The 21,134-nt window shown below is 30.3% G+C and overlaps 1 protein-coding gene and 1 long non-coding RNA gene across 3 annotated transcripts in view; one reads left to right on the top strand and one right to left on the bottom strand.

Annotated features, from left to right (window-relative positions):
• Positions 1–21,134, top strand: part of LOC142324046 (uncharacterized) — a 90,180-nt gene that overhangs the window by 10,546 nt on the left and 58,500 nt on the right. The gene's annotated exons all lie outside the window — the stretch shown is intronic.
• LOC142324045 (superoxide dismutase [Cu-Zn]-like) overlaps positions 402–21,134 on the bottom strand; it is a 65,931-nt gene continuing 45,198 nt past the window's right edge. For both annotated transcript variants that reach the window (XM_075364643.1, XM_075364644.1), the window contains exons 2-3: positions 15,136–15,360; positions 402–3,505 (exon numbers count right to left, since the gene is read on the bottom strand). In XM_075364643.1, the coding sequence (XP_075220758.1) occupies positions 3,251–3,505; positions 15,136–15,360 (480 nt within the window). In that variant the 3' untranslated portion in view covers positions 402–3,250. The remainder of the gene's footprint in view (positions 3,506–15,135; positions 15,361–21,134) is intronic.

Below are 21,134 nucleotides of genomic sequence, written 5' to 3'. Positions count from 1 at the left end.
CTGAATTGTGAATTTTATTATAGCAATTTTTTATGTCGAATGTATTTGTCTTGACATTATTTCATATATTTGTGTTTAAATAATTAGTATGGACTAAAACACATCTATTTTTTATCTTATAATTTGTTCTTGTATTTATAATTTATCTTATATTGTTATGATCTATTATAATGTATTATGTTTTTCATGTTTAGATCAAAATAAAGAATTATTTATTTATTCATATAAGGAAATAAAGTGTGTTGTTATAAAGGAATAAATTTAGGAAAGTGATATCTGGAAAGCACAATTCTGTCTGAACATATTGATAAACGGACAAAGAGGAACAATGAAATTGGTGAAATCAAGAAAAAATGCTGTAATAAAGTATAAATAATTAATTAAATTATGTATATTTCATTACATTTAATATTATCATTTTATGATTTTAATGCTACACACTTACATATAAAAATATAATATATAAAATAATTTTATAAGTATAATTTGTATAAAAATACAAAATAATCGATACTATTACTTCTACATTATATGATTGTGATAATACTAATAGTGTTAATATAGTTCACGCTAATTCTGTTTGATAATAATCATTCTATTTAAAACTTTTTTACTGAACAATTATAAAATACCTGATTTTGCAAAAATGAAATATTTATTTAGGAACTTATAAAATAAGAAGATATATGATGCGAGTTTCTCTGCTACAAGTAATCATCTATTTACTGTGTTGTAAATACGTATTGTTTTCAACATTTATTTTTATATATGACCATGTAGTTGTGATAAAAAGTATGATAAACAGTTTGGAGATGAATGATAGTATAATTAGATGAATTGCATTAAATGCAAATTCCTTTTTATGGATTATTATTCTGCCATATTATCTTTAAGTTAGTGAAAGGTTATGTGATACATCTGACTGAAATTTAACCCAAAACTTATAAAAGTTATAGACACCGCTAGTTCATTGTGGAGCTTTGCAGAGTGGTAGAGCAGTATTTATATATTTATTTATAGTAGAAAAAGAATAATATAATTTAAATTGCATTTAGCTCTATTACAAATTTCAAATTTTAAGATATTGTTTATACTATATCAAGAATTTGATGATTAATATAATTTTTAATACATTAAATAATTATGCTTGGGACATTTAGTATAGGATTTTTGATATTTCTACATCTGTGAACTACATTTGTTAAAGGTGCGGTAAGAACATCCAACTCAGTTGCGTTTACTTATTTTCCTCATATGGTAATTAAACTCTTCAGGAAAATAATCAGAAACAGGCTAATTTTAACAAATTATTGCGTCAAGTGGTGTATACCGGAAAAGGCCTACAAGAAAAATTGTGGATATTACAAATTTTTAGGAATCAAGAATAATTGTTTCCATTGATTTTTTATCGCTGAAGATATGTATATAGGTTTAGGTACATACTAGTTTTAAATGATATACCTCTTTATGAAGAAAAGTAGTATTATTGTTTTTTTAACTTCTCATTTGTGTATCTAATATCAGTGCATCTAGGGATAGTTACTCACAGTATAGAGGTATAAAACCTCAGTATATAAACTGTAGCGGGAGATAAAGGTTAGAATAGATCATTTAAATAACTTAAAGTGTAGAATGTAATACATATGCTGAAATTAAAAGGATTAGCGTAGAAAAAAGGATTGGAGTCATCAAACCAGTTAGATGAATGATGGCCAGAAAAAGAATAAAATGGAAAATTTACAAAAAAAAAAAAAATGTAATGGTAATTAAAAGATTTAACATTTAAATTTATCAAGTGTGAGTTTGTTATTACTATTGTTTTATAGTTCACACTATTAATTCTCGAATCCAACTAAAACCGATACCGATCCCAGTTTTAAGTGTTGATGTCTCAATGTGTCCCCTCCCTGCTGTCCTAATATATACAGTTGAAGTCAAAGTAGACGATCTCATTCATAACAATTTTCATCTTTGGCGTTCACAAAATAGTTAACGGTTGATATTTTGTGCTTTTATGAGAATTTTTCCCAACCTTATTTAAGTTAGACAGGAACAGTTTGGCTCGATTTTATAGACAGATGTTTTTGCTAACATCAACCTGTTGGTGAGAATAAGGAATGGAAAATTTTAGTGTGCAGTATGAAAAATGTCATGTTTGACTATGATTCAGAGGTATTACTACTCTACCATAAACATCAGTGATTTATAATTTTTAATTTTAGTAAAATAATCAAATTATATCTGGCGACTGAAGTTGATGAATGATATTGTTAAATAATAACTGCTCTGCTTTTTTTCTCATTTTTTAGTTTAATTTATCTTATTGGAATTTTTCTGCTGCAAGTATCTTTAACCAGATTCTTGAAAGAAAAATAATATGAAATTTTAGTTCCTTAATATTGAAATTAAGTAAAAACATGGAATTTTATATAAATTCATAAACACACGTGAAATACTTTTGTGAGTAGGTGCAACATAGATATAATTATATTGTTTAATAGAAATCTACAGTTTATCATGTATATTTGAACATTTTAAATGATTTTGTTTATTTTTATTCTTCATATTTTTATTAAACTGGACTTAATTGCGATTAAGGATTAAGCCTATTTAAAAAAATAAGTAATTGCAATAATATATATAATTTCCTTGAATCAAATCCTGGATGATCAATAATAATTGTTAACTGTATACAGGTGAGGTATAATAATAATTTTGACTGCTACGGTGCCGTCTGGCTAATTATCTGACGATTTTGTAGAACGGAAAAGGAACTGGCCTTTAACCCATAATATTTATTTGGTCTACTCGCATTAAAGGACTCGCTTAGAGTTCCTATAATAATTGAGAGTACATCGGTAACCGCTCGTGAACCTTCTGCTGACATCGGCTGCCGTACAAAGCCACTTAAGTACTATAGAGGTGTCTTTAGTCAAACGTTATGGGATAAGTGCCTAGTTCCTTTTTTCCAAAGAAATATATATCGCTAATCAATAACTGTAGCATCGCCAAACAAAGATTAATGCTAAAATAAATGTACAGGATTACGCGTTACGAGTATCGTTACGTTATGATAATTATTTTACCTTAAGCAAAATTCGTTTTTCTGGAAGTTTCAATCATTTTACGTACAGTTTTTGCGAATTAAAATTAAATAGGAGCCTATATATTTTTATTTTTTCAATGCTTTAATTTTACTGTCCATGGTATGTTTTTATTTAGGTTTAATTAATTTATTATACTGAACGTATTAATAAATTGCAATTATACCGCAAGACACTCTTGATCCGGCGTTTCCTGTTACTAAACTTTCTTGATCACCACCTCTTCCGAGGTCATCAGGATTAGCCTTAACGACTAAACCGCGTCCGATAACGTTGTGCGGTCCAGTTAAACTTATAAGATGATCTGATATCTGTATTTTTGCCACACCATCATCTCCGGCCACTATGTTACCTAAGTCGCCGACATGTCTGTAAGGATCTGTTGGCCCACCGTGTTGTACCTGTAAAATTGAATAATGATTTATAAAATTATTTTTAAAGTTAAAGTACAGTAAGATATTCTTAAATGTAATTGTGGTTTAATATCAGGCTACGCTCTTATTATTACATCGATCGCTTGTTTTTTACATTTTTGTCGTTCTCAGACATGTATGTTAACAGAAAAATTAGAATTCTACGTCTTTATTCTATACACAACTGAAATAATTCCTTTCTCTCGGTTTACTTTTCTGTTTTTTTAAAAGGTTAGGTTTTTAATACATTCTTATAAATAAATTTTAGTCAGAGTTAATTCTATAGTCGTTAGTCTTCTAAAGTAATTAAATTCCAGTGGTGTAAAGTGAAATCGCAGCCAGAGTTGTTAAACTTTGATGTTCTACGATAACCGGTTAATTAAACGTACCTTTGTCCATCGCCATTTTATCGGTATATCTCTGCCGTTAATTAGTAGAATTCTACTCTCTGAGATGTTCTTGTTATTTTGAAATCATCATTCATTATAGCTACGATTTATCCTAATCAGTAGTTGTTAATACCTGCTTTTTTGGAAATATATGTTCTTTACACGGTTCCTTATTTAATTTATCTATTTTAATTTGCAGTTAAAATATTAATTTTATAACCTATAATATTTAACAGAGTTTATAAAATTTAACTAATTTATTCATCTACGATACAAATTGAATGTACTGTTAATAAGGATGAACAATAAATAGTTGAACAATTATACAAAAAGTCGGCAAATTTATTCGTTATTCATTTAAATATAAAAGAATCAATTCGGATAAATTTATTGTAGATGAAAAAATTATGAAAAAACAATAGAGATTTGGGCTATTCTGTTTTAAATGGTGACTGTATTTGTGTGTTTAGTAAGCACCCCTAACTTCAGCCGTTTTGTTATAATGCGCATGTACACGCATTAATGAGCCCTTCATTTTATAATTGATCACTTAATAATTAAGCGGCTTAACCGTTGCAACAAATTATTAATAATATTTCATTATTTATCATTCGATTTAATAATGTTTATAAAATATTCTTCTTCTAGAAATATGTGATTTTTTTTTATAAACGTTAATATTTATTTTATAAATAGATTCTTTTTTTTTAATACTAAAAATGCAATTGATAGGATAATTTACTGCCTATGCAAACTATTTATAAGAATAGTTGTGAGAAATATTACTGTTTTTAGTAAATAATATTAACTACAACTATTTAAACTACAACATACTATAGATAGCGCCTACGTACCAAATTAGGTTAGCATAAGAAATCTTTATTTTATTTATTATTTATTTTTTTTAATGAGCTAAAATGAATTGTAATTGAAAAAATTACTTATACTCAAAAATAAGTAAAAATTTATAGTTATAGTCGTTATATCTTTGCCGATGAGTACAAAACTTAATACGCGCTTAATTTTATCAATACAAAATTGAGAACGGTATAATTTAACAGTAATTTTTCTGTTAATGAGAATTCATTTCGTAATTGAACATTTTTTGTTTTAAACTTACTGTGTCGCCCTTTTTCGACTAATTTTTTTAAATCTAGTTTACGGCCGTAGACTTATTAAATACAAAAAACAGTTCTGTAACATGTCAGAAAACCTGTCCGATTTGCGTGTTTTTTCTACCGTTTTTTGATTATAATTTATTCTTTGTTGTAGTTATTTCAGTCACGAATAATTATTTTTAAAATTTAAGAAAAACTGGTATATTTTTTTGTAATCCGAATAAAAAATGTGTGAATTAATGAAAAACAACCATTGTTATGACGGGGACAGTGAATGGATTCCTTTTAAAGTAATCACTACCTCTAGTGCTGCGGAGGGCAAAATATTTTAATTATCTCGTAAGAACTTGTATAATTGCTTCTGTGAATTGCTACTCTTTAAATTGACGCCGGTTTATGATCTTTTTTTTTGGAAAATAAGATTATAAACCGACTCGAAATATTAGAGTCGAAATATTATAAAAGATCCGCACTGACTCGAAATATTTAAGCACGAACCAAAAGAAAAATTTGCTGAACTTTTGTGTCCCAGTCGAACCCTTGATCAAATTACGTTTTTATTATCAAACTATATTTAGAAAAAAAAGGAATCAAATCGTAGTAAATAAAAAAAAAATGATCTTTTTTGTTTGTAAATCTTATTTACCAATGATTTTATCAACGACGTAGTAATGGTCGTTTTTAATTACTGTACATAATCTATATATATAAAAATGTTTTTGTTTGTGTGCGGCTTCAAAAACTCAAAATGTTCTGCACCGATTGAGCTCAAATTTTCGCACGATATATAAACCTCATCAAAGATTGTTTTCATCTATTTTTAATAAATCTATCTATCTATTTTTAATTTGGAAATTTAAACAAAGGAAACCAATCAGTTCAATGCAAGATGGCCGCTGTCAAACACAACGACCAAATTTCTTTGAATTATATTTAACAGCTAAAACATCTGTATTTTATTAAAAAACAAAAAAAAAATTTTTTTAAATTTAGCACGATTATAACTCGCATCAAAGATTGTTTTCATCTATTTTTAATAAATCTATCTATCTATTTTTAATTTGTACAATTTTTTTAATAAATAAGAAGCTAATAAATCAGATGGAAATGTAAACAAAGGAAAACCAATCAGATCAATGCAAGATGGCCGCTGTCAAACACAACGACCAATCACAAAGAGCCCATATGGCCGTTGCCAATGTAAACAAAATCACAACTGATTAAGTAACAAATTTCTTTGAATTCTATTTAACAGCTAAAACATCTGTATTTTATTTTTAAAAAACACACACAGAAACAACAAGAAAAGCCACCAAGATTGATGACTTACACTAAATTAAAACACCCAACTTTCTTATAGCCCAGATAGACTTAAGATTATGCAAACAAAAAAAGTCGAAATAACCAAATACACAGAAAATAATATCCCTATATAATGACCAAAAAATCCTTTGTTAGGTTATTTTTTGAACGCTAAATGACCAAACAATCGTTGTTTGGTCATTTAGCGTTCTTTGCTATGTAAAAGCAAAGAACAAAATTCACAAATAATAACACTGAAACTACACAACTAAGTATTCGTTTTTTTTTTGTTTTTTCTAACCTCCGAAACCACCGTTATGCATTGCTTCAGATGATGATATGAATGATTTATAGCGTATGAAAATGCCATGCCTGACCGGGATTACAACTCGGAACCACCGGATTAAAGTGCGAGACGTTACCACTCGCGCCACGGAGGCCGGCAAACATATTCGTTAGGAGCCGAGTAAAAACACGACTTACCAATATGGCGTTGTGTGTCAAACCAATTTTATACGGACTATAATTACTTTTAATACGCGAAACCCTTTGCAATGATTGAACATTGACTTAAGCCTCTTCAAAAATTATTCATTTTGAACTAAGCCACATTTTGATATCATTGATTTTCTATAACACGGCTGGATTCTTTTCGTTTAATGATAAGAAGCGTTGTCGAAGACAATAACCGAATTCTCTTCCAAAGGACATAATACACCGCTAAACTATTTCTAAATAATTCAAATGCGTGTAATTTTTTTACGAATCGCGTTTTTATCAAAATCTCACCTTTTTCTCAATTGACCTGCGGGGTTTTGTTTTCTTTGGAGACCGTAATTCATTAGTAGATTATACTCGAGAATCACGTTGTACACTGAAGCAGCACAACTTCTACTTACGTTAGCAGTTTATTAACATCTGAAATCAACGCCGTTTGATTATTCTGTAATTTGTAAGCATTACTCTGCTTTTGTAAGCATTTAAAATGATGTGTTTTTCGCACAATTTAAGGGATTTTTTTCGCAGCCCATAAATCTTTATATATAAAAATGTTAAGTTCGTTTGTGTACGCTTCAAAAACTCAAAATGTCCTACACCGATTGAGCTCAAATTTTAGCACGATATATAACCCGCACCAAAGATTGATTTTATCTATTTTTCGCATCAGTCAGATACCCGCGACCGCGATAAAACAGTTTTTTTAACGGTCAGCTGTGTACCAGTGAACGCGCCATCTGCCGGAAGCGAGGGGAACACTCGCCATACTAGCTAACGACAACCGTAGTCACATGTGAAACAATACCTGTTTCCAATTACATTGTTTATTAACAAAAAAAAAACCTATCCACTTGCATCTGATTCAGATTATTATACAATCTGAATTAAATATTCACTTTAATCGAGGTACTTTTGTGTGATCGTGTCGTGATTGAGCTGCGCCTTCAACCAAGCACTGAATTTATTAGAAAACGACCAACAGTGGGATATTTGTATTAATGACGCGTGCAACACTGCACATCCAAACCAAATTCGCGCATTATTCGCAATTATATTGACCGCTTTGTTCCCTTCATCCCCCACAGAGTTATGGGAAAGATATCGATCGCATATGGCTGAGGATATTTTGCATGCAGTACGCCTAGAAATTACCAATATGACCATGGAATTTACAGAAGGCATTTACAACGAAGCATTGATAAATATTGAAGAGAAGTGCTTAGCTATTGCAAATAAAGTTCTTAGTCAATTGGGAATGCCAGTACCCACCCGAGCTGCGATTGCTTCATTTGATATGGATTTACGCCGTGAACAGAGTTACAACATTGGTGATCTTCAGTCATATGTCCAATCAAACATTCCCAAATTAACGCGTGAACAGTAAGTCATTTATGATCGCATAATGCAAATGATAAATGACGGAGTTGGGGGGACCTTCTTCTTGGATGCGCCAGGAGGAACTGGGAAAACAGTCCTCATTAGATTGATTCTAGCAACGGTTCGATCAAAAAATGACAATTATCCTGTTGCGGAATATTAATCAGCCAAAACTCTGCAACGGCACGCGACTTGCAGTTAAGAAATTGATGAATAACGTAGTGGAAGCAACGATTATAACGGGGCCTTTAAAAGGTGAAGATGTTCTCATTCCTCGAATACCCATAATCCCGACCGATACACCATTTTAATTTAAAAGATTGCAATTCCCAATTCGATTTGCAATCACAATCAATAAAGCTCAAGGTCAATCTTTAGAATTGTGTGGTTTAGATTTAGATGCGGATTGCTTCTCACGTGGGCAACTGTATGTTGCGTGTTCCGGAGTCGGTAAACCAGATAGCCTTTATATCTACGCAGACAGTGGAAAAACAAAAAATATTGTATATCCACAAGTATTGCAAAATTAAACTTCTATGAAACGTATGCTTTGTTTTGTTTCTCATTTCTCATCCGTGCAACCACAATGTGCCACAGCGAAGCGTAGCGGGTAGAGCTAGTTTCTTATAGTATTCAACTTATCGAAACTTACGTATTTAAATATTTTTTAATGTAATTTTTAAAAAGCAATCATTCCTGACTGAAATAGCTATTTCTTAAGTAAGAGATGACGAGTAGAATAATGCTTTATTGTGACGAGAACATTGTAGAAAAGTTAGTTGTTAGGAAATTGTCGTTTTTTACTGATTGTTTCACGTGGGAAATTCGAATTAGGTTGAAAAGTATAAAGTTTTTTTTTAAAGAAAAGGGTGATTTTCTTCAGTATTTTACTTAATTTTTTTTTAAAGACAAATTCCAGTGATGGAATTAAATTACACTGAAGTGATTTATTCAACTACAAACTCTTCGCAAATGTATTTAAAACCCCCCTTTAAAACTACAAAAACTGGTTTTTTCGAAAAAGTCATGGCTTCATATTAAGTAAACTGGGTATGCTCTATCGATTACTGATAATATCAACTTCCGATTCCCACCGGAAGTGAGTTATCCATACCGGAAGTTAATCTTTTTTTAAATAGAATATGCATATTCTGACCACGAATTGCAATTGAATACGTAACTTTTATTTTAAACATTGTTTTTCAAAATGCGATTTTTGACCTCTAAATGACCTCTGAAGTATACCTCTTGCCAAGTCAATATGAAAGTTCTTTCATAAGTGCTTTAAAAGTGGTTGTATAATCGACTAAGTTTGTGTTCATTTTTCATGTGCTAATTTCATTTAATATACTGATTATCATTCTTTAATAATCAATATGCCCATTTATTTGATTTTTTACTTTATGCAAATGATTCTTGACCATTCTTTTGGATGTTTGATTTTTATTATTAATATTATTTTTAATGTTATATAGAGCTTCTTTGTATCCTAATTAATTTTTATTGTTTATTAGAACAAAAGGGTTTTTAATCGTTACACTTATTCACTTCTATAAAACCTAAAAAATTTGGGGTTGATTTCATCAATTTTTTTTTAGACCGACCCGAATTACCGTTTTTGGATTACAAAAAAGTGAAATCGGAATTATGGAAGCATTACTCATTTTCTTTTAAAAATATTGATTTATTTATTTTGAATCGGTGGCGATTAGTATCCGATGCGATATAACTGTCACAGACGTCAGAACTAGCTTCGTCTTATCTATGAGATAACAATACTCTATTCATCCTAACATCTAAAGTGAGTTTCAGATTATTGTCACGATTGATCAAGTAATGTGACATGAAAGCTAGCATTGTCTTTACTGATATCTGTTATAAGTTCACGAGTATGCAGCTGTACGTATATAGATGTTAGAAGCGTATAATTTATGCGGTCATTAATCTGAATTATAAATACTTTGAAATGTTTTTCTCGTTGTTGCTTTTCATAGATTAATAATCTATGAAAAAATTTGCGATAACTATAAAATTATTCCATTTATTTTACAGCGGGGAACGCTCTTCTCCATTCCTATTTATTCTGTACAAATCTCGATCCTCAATATGTTTTCTTTAAATTTACATACTCAATTACCCGCTTTACATTCTTTAATAGTGTATTTTTTTACGGTTATCACCGGATTTATTTCATTAATTCTGAGCGTCTTAACATAGCCCACCGTCCTTGTGTTTTATTAAGAAGAATTCTACACAAACTTTTTTTTTCTGATTTGTTTTAAAATCTTTTTTTTATACTCTATTAATCCAGCTAACTTTCATTATCTTCTTGTAACATGACATTTCTGAAGTTCTTTTTCTTTCTGCTTTTTTGTTCTTCATATTTCGTCGCTGTCAGCTCCTGCATTCCATACAAATATTAAACGAAATTCTTTGCGATTCCTAAATCCATGTCGATACCAATAAATTATTTTTCAGCATAAAACCTTTCCGGATTTATCCCGGTTCAATTTTGTTGCCTGTTTTACTTTGTATATTAAGTTTACTATTTGATTAATAAAATTCTATTATTTTTATTATGTTGGATCTATATGGTAAAATTTACTTCACGTTATTTTCTAGTACCTACTTAAAGTAATTAAATTAAAGATTTTCAATGTCATCTTCTATTTTTTTTAGCCTTTTTCTATTTAGCCTCCGGTAACTACCGTTTAGATAATTCTTCAGAGGATGAATGAGGATGATATGTATGAGTGTAAATCAAGTGTAGTCTTGTACATTCTCAGTTCGACCATTCCTGAGATGTATGGTTAATTGAAAACCCAACCACCAAAGAACACCGGTATCCACATTCTAGTATTCAAATTCATGTAAAAATAACTGGCTTTACTAGGACTTGAACGCTGTAACTCTCGACTTCCAAATCAGCTGATTTTGGAAGACGCGTTAACCACTAGACCGACCCGGTGGGTTTTCAATGTCATCTATAATTTAGATTAATAACTTACTTGTTTAATTTTTTTTTATGTAGCTTATATAATGTGTTATTTTGGATCGACCGTGTGACTTACGCCGCACCTTTTAAAATTTCTTCGATCTGTAATTCTAAAGCTGCTACTTATAAACCGAACAATTTAAATTTTTATTATATGAAAATTTCCTGCTTGGGTAGTCTAGGATTTTGATACCGGTGATGGGATTTGCATGCTGAAAGCGGTTCTCAGAAGAGAAGGAAAACAACGATGATATTACAGTGTATAGTTCAGAAAATAAAACAAGAAAGAAATGTAAAAATCATCCTTAACGAAGAAACAGCAAAGTATATACAAGGCAAAATTTTTTCCGACGAAAGAATAATTACTGTCAAGATAAAAATGAACCCAAAAGATTTGCTTTTAGTACGAGTATAGTTGATAACCGATCGATATAAAGGTAATGCAGTTGAAGCAACGCATGAAAAGACAGAGAAAATTCTGAAACAGTTTGGTAGTGATTGCTTTGAGACAGTGGGAGGGAATGACTTTGCATTTTGAAAGGAAAATAAAATGTTCACAACAAATTCTCGGTTTAAAGACTATACAATAAGACTAGAAGAAGAAGAAGAAGAAGACTATAAAGATTTTCGTGTGAAAAAACCAGGAGATGTAGGCAAATATCAAACTGGTGAATATAATTACAGATGGGGTAAGGAACGCGATAAAAAAGGAACGTGATTTGCCACGAGCAGACGTTAATAGGCATTACATAATTGAGGTTGCTGAAGTAAAAGTAATATCGAAGAGAAATAAAAGAGGAGATTAAGTAATCGATTGAGATTTGGAAAATAAATAACAGCAATCGGAAAAGAGATAATGAGTGAGTGAGAGAGAGAGAGAGAGAAAGAAGTTAGCCGAAGTACTATAGAAGAAATATAGAAGGCGATAGTGCAAATGAATTTTGGCTAAATATGAAAATTGCCACAAAAATATTAGCGGGACAAATAATCGGTTTCATTATTGAAAGAAGAATAAAGAAGCTACGGCTCAAAAAGTGGAAGGCATAAAAAATTTTAAGAACCGAAAGAATGAAACGGGTAAATGGGTTTAATCTGCAGAAAACTGAGTAACGAATTAAGAAGAAAATTATAAAAAGCAAAGGAGAAACATCTAGGCTATCGTATGAACGCTTAGATATAAAACGCTTAGAAAAGAAAGTACATTATGAACTAATACAGAAAAATAATAACAACTGAGAATAAGCGGGGGAAAAGTACAGGTATTAAGAAAGTGCAGGTAGAAATAGCAAAGAATTAAAAAAAGAGTATATACTTAAGAGGTGGTAGGAATACATGAAGGAACGCTTCCAAACAAGAATTCTACCGAAGGAGAACAACCGGTGTTATCGGGCCGATGAGAATTATCGGCGAGAGGTATGTAGAAAATGTTAAACGAATGTGTATGTTTTTGTATAGAAAAAGAAAAACTTCATTCCTCGTTGTACATATTTGGGTCTCGTCAAGGCTCTAAGCTTTATCGGCAAGTGCCTATTGAATACAGAACAAATACATTAACATTGAAAAAATACATTAATAATTACATCAAAAAAGAATGTTAAAAACATAATAATATCTGGTACTAAATACTACTAATTATGATAAATAAATTTATTATAAGTGGCGTCGTAAAATGGTTGCGGTAAAATTTTATATTTCAGTCGTAACAAAATATTGAAGGATTTAACTGTTGTTGCTTTAAGATTAACAGATATTGTAGATATTTATAGTTTCAGAGGCTAGCCATCGAAATACTTGTTTTTTAAACAAATTATAATTTGTCACATCTTTTATTTCTTTCGGTAACATATTATATAAACTGGGAGCAACAACTTTCAATGACTTTCTGCCATGTAAACTATTATATTTAGAAACAACAAATAGCTCTTTATTTGTTTGATGAATAGTTTTTTTTTTTAATATGGAACAACAATTAATTTTTCATATGGAACATACTATCAATATTAACCGATAAAAACCGACGGGTGATAAGGTTGATAAAATAGTTTCTCCATCCTATCATTCGACGGTCTTAATTATTTTAATTACTCTTTTTTGAGCCTTTAATTTTCTTCAGTTAAATAATTTGCTGTTGAACCCTATACTTCAACTCCATAGTAATTAATTATACAATAATTGATTTATGTAATAAAATCATTAATTTTGAAAGTAATATACCACTGAGGTAGTAAAATTCATTGGTAACTATATGAAGTGTTTTTAGCAGATTTGTTATATGACTTTTCCATTTTAATTTACTATGTAAAGTAATTCCTAAATATTTAAATTCCTCTACATTTGCAAAATTTTACAATCACACCTGTTATTCATAGTACAACTACAATCATGAGATTTGATAATTGGAAGCCTATTAGTAAGCTTGTGACTGGTTCTGACGTGAACCACAGCCGTTTTATCTTTATTTAGACAAAATTGCTTTTCATGAGTCCATTTTATAAAAATTAAAATCTTCCTGAAGACAATTGAGCTGTTTCAAACAACTTACGACCAGCCAAGATTACTATGCCATCCGCAGACATGAAGACTTTACAATATTTTAGTTTGAAGTAGACTTTATCTGCGTATATTAAGAACAATATCGGCCCTAAATGGCGTACATGAAAAATGTATTTGAACATCTCAAACGGGGTAAACCGATAGAAATATTAAGAAGCCAGAGTTTTGAATGATAAAAGATCAGCTGAAGAATTGTACCAAATCAGAAAATACCTATGAAAGTAGAGATGTTCAAACCGAGTGGTTTGACCTAGTGGTGTGCTGTTTATACTTATCCTAGTTTAATGTATTTTTGTTAAAAATATCATCCAAAATGTTTTAGAAGAAAATGAAGTAGGAGGAGGGAGAATAAACTATATAAAGTATGAAAATTACACGTGATTTTTAGTAGATAAAGCACGTATGCTTTATCTGAAATATTTGTTGAATATCGTAATATTCAACAAATATTTCAGAATTATAGAGACTAACAAAAATAAATATTAGCAGAATTGTAGTAATGAGGATAGGAGATAATAAGCCGATGAATGTGGCACAAAAAAGGAAAACAATACAGATACTTATGTACCGCGTTGACTGAAGACTGAAAAAGTAAAAACTGAATAAAAAAAAGAACGGCGATGGCTGGAAAAATATTTAACAGAAACAACTATTCTTTTCTGTTTGTAGTGACGACCACAAGTTTCTGAATGTAGACACGAATTCTACCGTTATATTGTCAATAATGAAACTTTCTTGAAAATAATCTTCAGATAAATAAATTTAAAATGATCTAAAACCTCCCTTTAGCTCTTAAATTCATAAGTATTTGTTTATATAGGAGTGTGTACCATTATTTTATTCTTGAGGTAATTTTTACACGATGATATTTTGTACGGGTTTGACATAGTATCTATGTGTAGTTAATTCCTTCTGATCTACAAGTATGATCAAAAATGCGAGCTAATTATATGAAGCAATTACTGAAAAAACCTTTTCCTGTAATTTTGCCAAAATCCCTGCAGATACTAAAATTACCTGTAAATGTAGGACACATCATAACAATTTTTTTTAAATAAAATATTTCTTATCGAAGACGCAGTGAAGAAAAAAAATAGTTTTAATATTTCGCGTACTAATTTTTTCTTGGTAGAGATACTTTTTCTCTGAAAAATTGTATAGTAATATATTTTTATTAACAAAAAAATCGGAATTGTTTGCAAACTTTGAAAAATTAGCAGAGTATGGACCCATACATTAGCGATTTCACCGTTAAATGATGTTTCTGTAATTAATTTTCACTTTATTCCACAGCGGCATTCTAGAATTTAAAAAGAATATTTAAGAATGATATTAAATATGTGCACTAGTATAACGATAAATGTAATTTAATTATAATATACAAACCAAAAATGGATTGAAATGCGGTCCAAGTGATTCACATCCTTCTCTTAGGTCACCGTAAGAATGAATATGAAAACCGTGTTTACCGGGTGTTAAACCGGTAACATTACCGGTTAAAAATACAGGACCACCAGGTGGATGCGGTTGAACAAAAGTAATTGTTCCTTGAACGTCGCCGTCTGCACCATTACTACGTAGTACAACTACTGCGTTTAGAGGATGTGGTGCCTATAATTAACAAACAAAACAAGTGTTAAAAATTATTCGTAAATTGATCTGTCGTTTAATCTATACATGTTGATAAAATTAATCGATTATCCAATAAGGAAATGGATAATTAATATGTAAGAAATATTGTGTATATTAGAATGAAGTTAAGATGATGGTATCGGGTATTTTCTTAAGGCAGAAAAAATTATAACAAAAACGATGTCAAGAACATTCCCGTTTTACAACAGATTAGTCCCAAAACTGTTTCGGTTCGACAGATTCTAGCCGTCATTTCTTAAATCTGATGCAGTGGACGTTTTGATGTTATCTACGCCGATGGCGAACGAAAGTCGCTCGTCCTTAGCAAATAGATTCTGGTCAGTCTTCAACTAATCTGAACAATATGTTGCCCAATCAGTTCGACCGGCCGAGTTTATTTACTGTTGACCATTCAAGCCGAGGCTTCGGATCCGTCCACAGGAATCATCGGCGAACTTTTCTCTTCATATATCTGAAAAGATAACCGTGTGATTCAGTGTGCTATTTCTCAAATGACTCGACGTAATACAAATGTGAGCTTCTGCTGTATCCCCAGCATATTATAATTTCAGGCAGTGAACGCGATACTAATACATTAACGATATCGATTAAACTTTGGTACTGATATCAGTCTTAATACAAATTTACTCTTCCGTTGCGGTTAAAGATCTCAATTTCTACATCATCACCCTTCATACGCAACCACTAAGCTGTTGTGATATTGCGATACTGCTAGTCCTTGATCCTGGAGGGACTGCACTATCTCTCTCTCGTCCCAGAGTATTATCTGACGCATTTTTATAAGCTACCAAAATTATAGCGACTGTATCGTAATGGAAGTTTTAATTAAGACGCTTCTACGAAACCAAAATATAACGCCCGCAGAATTTGTTATCAAAAAAAAACTTCCAGACAATCCCTCGGCGTAATAACGGATGCCATCAAATCAGTATCAAGAATAGATTATCATTCGGATTGATAGCGGGCGTATCGTACTAAAAAACTTTAAACGGCCGGGTTCAACCATTTCAAGGCCATCCTTGGTACATCTTTATCAGTAAAATTAGAAAGCGCGGTGCTCGTACTAAAAACATTTAATTATTGTGGGAAGTGCAAATCGGCCGAATACAAAAAGGTTCCGAAGCACCGTTTCCACTTGGATTATGCGGTTTCAGTGCTAGCAGCTTGCCATTGACATCGTCCATAAAGATCTAATGTGCTATTAAAGACTTCGCCGATTGATCGAAAACAACGTAAGCGAATTTCAGAAAACGATTTAAATTACATATGTAATCTATAGAAGCGATTATATAATAACTTAGGGCAAAACATGTGCCTTTTTTTTAACGCATTAGTGTCTGTGTATTTTTTATTAAAATAACGGTATCGTTAGATTTCTTTTAAAAACGATTATAACGGCTACGAATTGAAATGAGAAAAGTTACCTTTCCCCTTTTATAAATATGCTTCCGGTTCATAAAATATCTACGGTATACCGGTGACATTTTATTCCGATATGTCGATTAAAATTCAGTCTAAGGTCATTTAAAACTCTGATTAGAGCCAAATATTTTTAACTTCAGCGCGCCTATGTATGACGGTTACTCGTCTCTACTTATGCAGAAAATTGAAAGAAGTCGGATTGTTTCCTAATGAATCGGCATACTGTGACTTCTTTATAACCATTTTCCCTAATGCTGGCTGTTACATGAATTAACTTTGTTCCTTCGGTCAGATATATGTCATTTAAACCGGGGTATAAATCTTATAATGAATTTAAAAAAAAGTTTTTTTATTGTATAATATAAATAGACATGCATATATTAACATCAGTAATAGTCGGTAAATGGATGAGAATAATTCGTATACATCATTTATTGCTGGAATCAAAAGGAGTATCCGATCATAAAAATCGAGATGCTTCGTAAAAAAAAATACATAAATAAATAATCATTATACCTGTATACATTCCAGCAGAAAATTGATGTAAAGAAATGAAGTATAATTAACAATAATTCGAATTAAGAAAAAAAATAAATTATAAAATTCACTTAAATATTAACAATAATAAAATTAACGTATTAATTAAACTATTAAAATTATTTTTAAACCTAATTACTGCATTAGAGTGGGTTAAAGGATAACATATGCGTGGGTATAAGGGTAAGATATGCATTTTACTACACAAAACAACGAAAAAAGAATAGTGAAAAAACATAAATAACAAACAAATAGTTTAGACTAAAAATACGAAACTCTTAATTAGGAAGGATATTAATTCTATCTAATTACAGTAACTATGAACAATTATATACCAGCAAACATTTAAATACAGAGAAATAATATACATAAATTTCATGCAATTTTGTTTCCTTAGTTCTTCTTTTTTATATATTTGGCACACATTTTCCTAAAAATATATTTTGATCGGAATAAGAAAATATTTTTTTTGTAGAAAAGTAATTTTTATTGTTTATTCGTTCGCCAATCTGTTTTAATATTTTTTTTTGTTTAAGTACTAAACGATGGTTGACGAATTAAGGTGAGGTAAGTTACTCCTGAAAATACTGTAGCCGTTCTCAACGTACTATGCTACGTAAAATTGTATTCGGTTCCGTAAAGAGGGCAACTTGGCGTCATTCCTAACGTTCAATAAAAAAAGAGACTTAACACCAGATGATTGTTAATCTTCAAAATGATATGCTATTTTATTTTTATGATTTTACCTTCCTAGTAAAAGAAAGGTTGTAAAATATATCTTTAAACCTCCATTTTTAGGGGGAAAAATTAAAATTAAAAAAAAAATTCTAATTAAAATTTAGTGAAAAACAACAATCGACAAACTGCTAACTCCTGATTTTACTCCGATTTCAGAACGTCATAATTTAATAAAACAATTAAATTATTTGCATCTTAGGTGGATTTTTGAAAGCACTTCTAATTTTTACTTCCTTGTACGAAGTAAAGGAATTATTGTAATAGTAAAGGAATATTGTGGTCGCGAAAAATTTCAGTTTTTAGCTGTCAACGGAAATATCACTTTGACCATCCCTGAATTCAATTTGACTAGTTTTCGTGTGACATCTGTCGCCCCGAAACTAGTCAAATCCAACAATTTGGATTTTTCATTTTTTTTTTTGTTAACTACAGTAATAAGCTCTCATAGAGACCTTTTCAACGATATATCATTAAGTGGTACTTATTTTGACTGGTTCCAGAGTTATAGCCAAATAAAACTTTAATTAATGAAATAGTTGGATTTTACAAGGGGAAGACACATCGATTGGAATCGTACTTCTTTTTTTTGTTTAATTTAAATATATTGATTTATTAATAAATATTAACCTCCGATTGTAAAAAAAATTTACGATAAATAATATTCAATAATAACAATTAAAAATAAAAAGTATGAAAAAATATCAGAAGTTATTAATGAAATAAAATTTTATGTACTTTTCATTTTTAGAAAATGTGTGCATGTAATTTAATAGATGTACAAGGAAGTCATGTGGTGTCCCCTTCTGATTCTTTAATTTAAAATATATCGGTTTTATTTTTATTTAAACATTGTTAGAACGATAAAAAAAAAAATTACACGTATGAAAACAAGCTATTGCAAGAAAACGTAAACACGACTTAGAGGAAACATGTTTTTAAATAAATAAAAAAAGAATCCAAAAATGTTCGCAAAGAGATTACTATTGAGCGTGAGCTAAGACAATCTTGGATGATAGACATTGTATTTTCTTTTTACCCTATTTTTTCCCACAGATTTTCTTGCGAAAATATCTTCGATATAGGAAAAACACAAATGATACTATTATTACACTACTACAATCGACACTAAGAAATAATGTTTAGGAAAAAATATAAATACCTTCAGATCGTCTACGTGGATCATATGATATTTTATTTAAAAATATTCTGCTTATGTTATCTGGATAAAATTTACGATGGGGAGTTCCAAGAAAACTTCTTTCCAAAAAATAAAAAGAATCATCGAAGTAGATGTTTTGGTAAAAATAAGCCTTGAACATTCATTTTTAAAAAATATACGGGTAGAACTGAGAACGTGCTTTTTTAATTCGATATGAAATTTCCAGTTAAAATTAATTTAAAATTCATTTATATCCTAACATTTGTTTCATTAATGTATTAAATGATTTTTAAACTTCTATTATTATTTTTTCTTCAGTTTATTTTAATGAAATTATTTTTTTGCGATTAAATTATCATCTTAATCTCAAAACTCGATATAATACACAGATAATGATTTTTTTTTTGTGGCTTGCGAAGAACATCAAACCCAAACGGATTCAAATCTAGATAATGTCCTAAATATTATCGCTCTTTCAAAACAGTCTTATTACGTCATTTATATTGTAACAGATAGTGTCCAGTGTTATATACCCATATAAAACTGCTTTTTGCGTTTTTATATACCCGTTCTACTATTGGATTCGAGAGGAATCGTTCGAAAACTATTTTATAAAAATCGGTACAGTAGTTTAGAGTTACAAGGATACATGCATGATATGTCGTTAAATACACTGCTTCGGGAGTATAGTAATAAATAATAATCTTTTCATTTTTTTTTTATAATTAACATAAAAGTTAGATATTAGTTTGTGGCGGCGTATAAAATATTGATTTTATTAAACGCTAATGATAGACTACGTGTGTTTTGTTTTAATTAGTTTAACTTGTACCCGGTTAAGTAGCCGTATTTAAAATTGAAGTGACCTCTGTTTTCATGTAACGTCACATGAACATGTAGAGAATTCTTTCACTGTCACTTTAGTGCTACTGAATTTTAACTTAAGCTAAGTGCTTTTGTACATTCTGCTTTTGCCTGTAGTGTTCAATTAACGTCGTTCAGTTATTTATTCTTTCTCTTTGTACAGTCTCACAGTAACATACACACGCGCGCGCGCACAAACACATACACACAAATACAAATACAAACCACGTAGTGTCTAAAAAGAAAACAAACTTCTCTCTTGTATATTTATTCTTTAACGTATTAAGTAACTCAGAGGTGAAGAAATTAAAAGATAATATCGGTTACATTTCCAAAAAACAACAAACTACTTTCATAAAAAAAGGAATTCTTTTTTTTTTAATTATACACTGAGCCTACATTTCTTAATAGTATTTCTCTTGTTATAATTATTGTCGACTTTTTAAATAAAATAAATTTTCGTCTAATATATTTCACGAAATATATTTTTGTTCAATGGTATCGCAGAATTTCGGTACAAGATTGGGAAAAAATCGGACTAATAGTCATGATCGTCTTTTGTAAACATAATTACTGGAAAACTGTGTCGGAATTACGCAAATATTGGAATAATGTTCTTTCATTTCCACGCGGAAGTAAACGATTCAAAATCCGAAAGAATCGGTTATAATTGAACGTAACGGTCCTCCCGGGCATTATTCGTTGTGGAGTCCTAATTGGCAATAAATCCTTGTCCTGGCTTTTCATAAATCAAAAAAGCTACGGGCAAACTCTCTACATTGTAACTGTAGCACGGTCACATACAAAATCTGATTTAATAAAACCACACTTAGATTTGGGACTGGGGACTTTAGAAATGTCATATCATCGTTTAGCCACCCCGTTGCTAGAACGTCTTAAAGATACGTGTCGTTAATTTATCTTGCACGTAATCATTAAATTAAAGATCGTTTCAATTAAAAATTCGATTGAAATCTATGTTTTTACTTATAATTGTGTTTGACAGAATATT

Source organism: Lycorma delicatula, chromosome 4 (genome assembly GCF_047948215.1).
Source record: "Lycorma delicatula isolate Av1 chromosome 4, ASM4794821v1, whole genome shotgun sequence".
Lineage (NCBI taxonomy): Eukaryota > Metazoa > Arthropoda > Insecta > Hemiptera > Fulgoridae > Lycorma > Lycorma delicatula.
The sequence above is the reverse complement of the archived record's forward strand: the minus strand, read 5'-3'. Positions and strand labels throughout refer to the sequence as shown.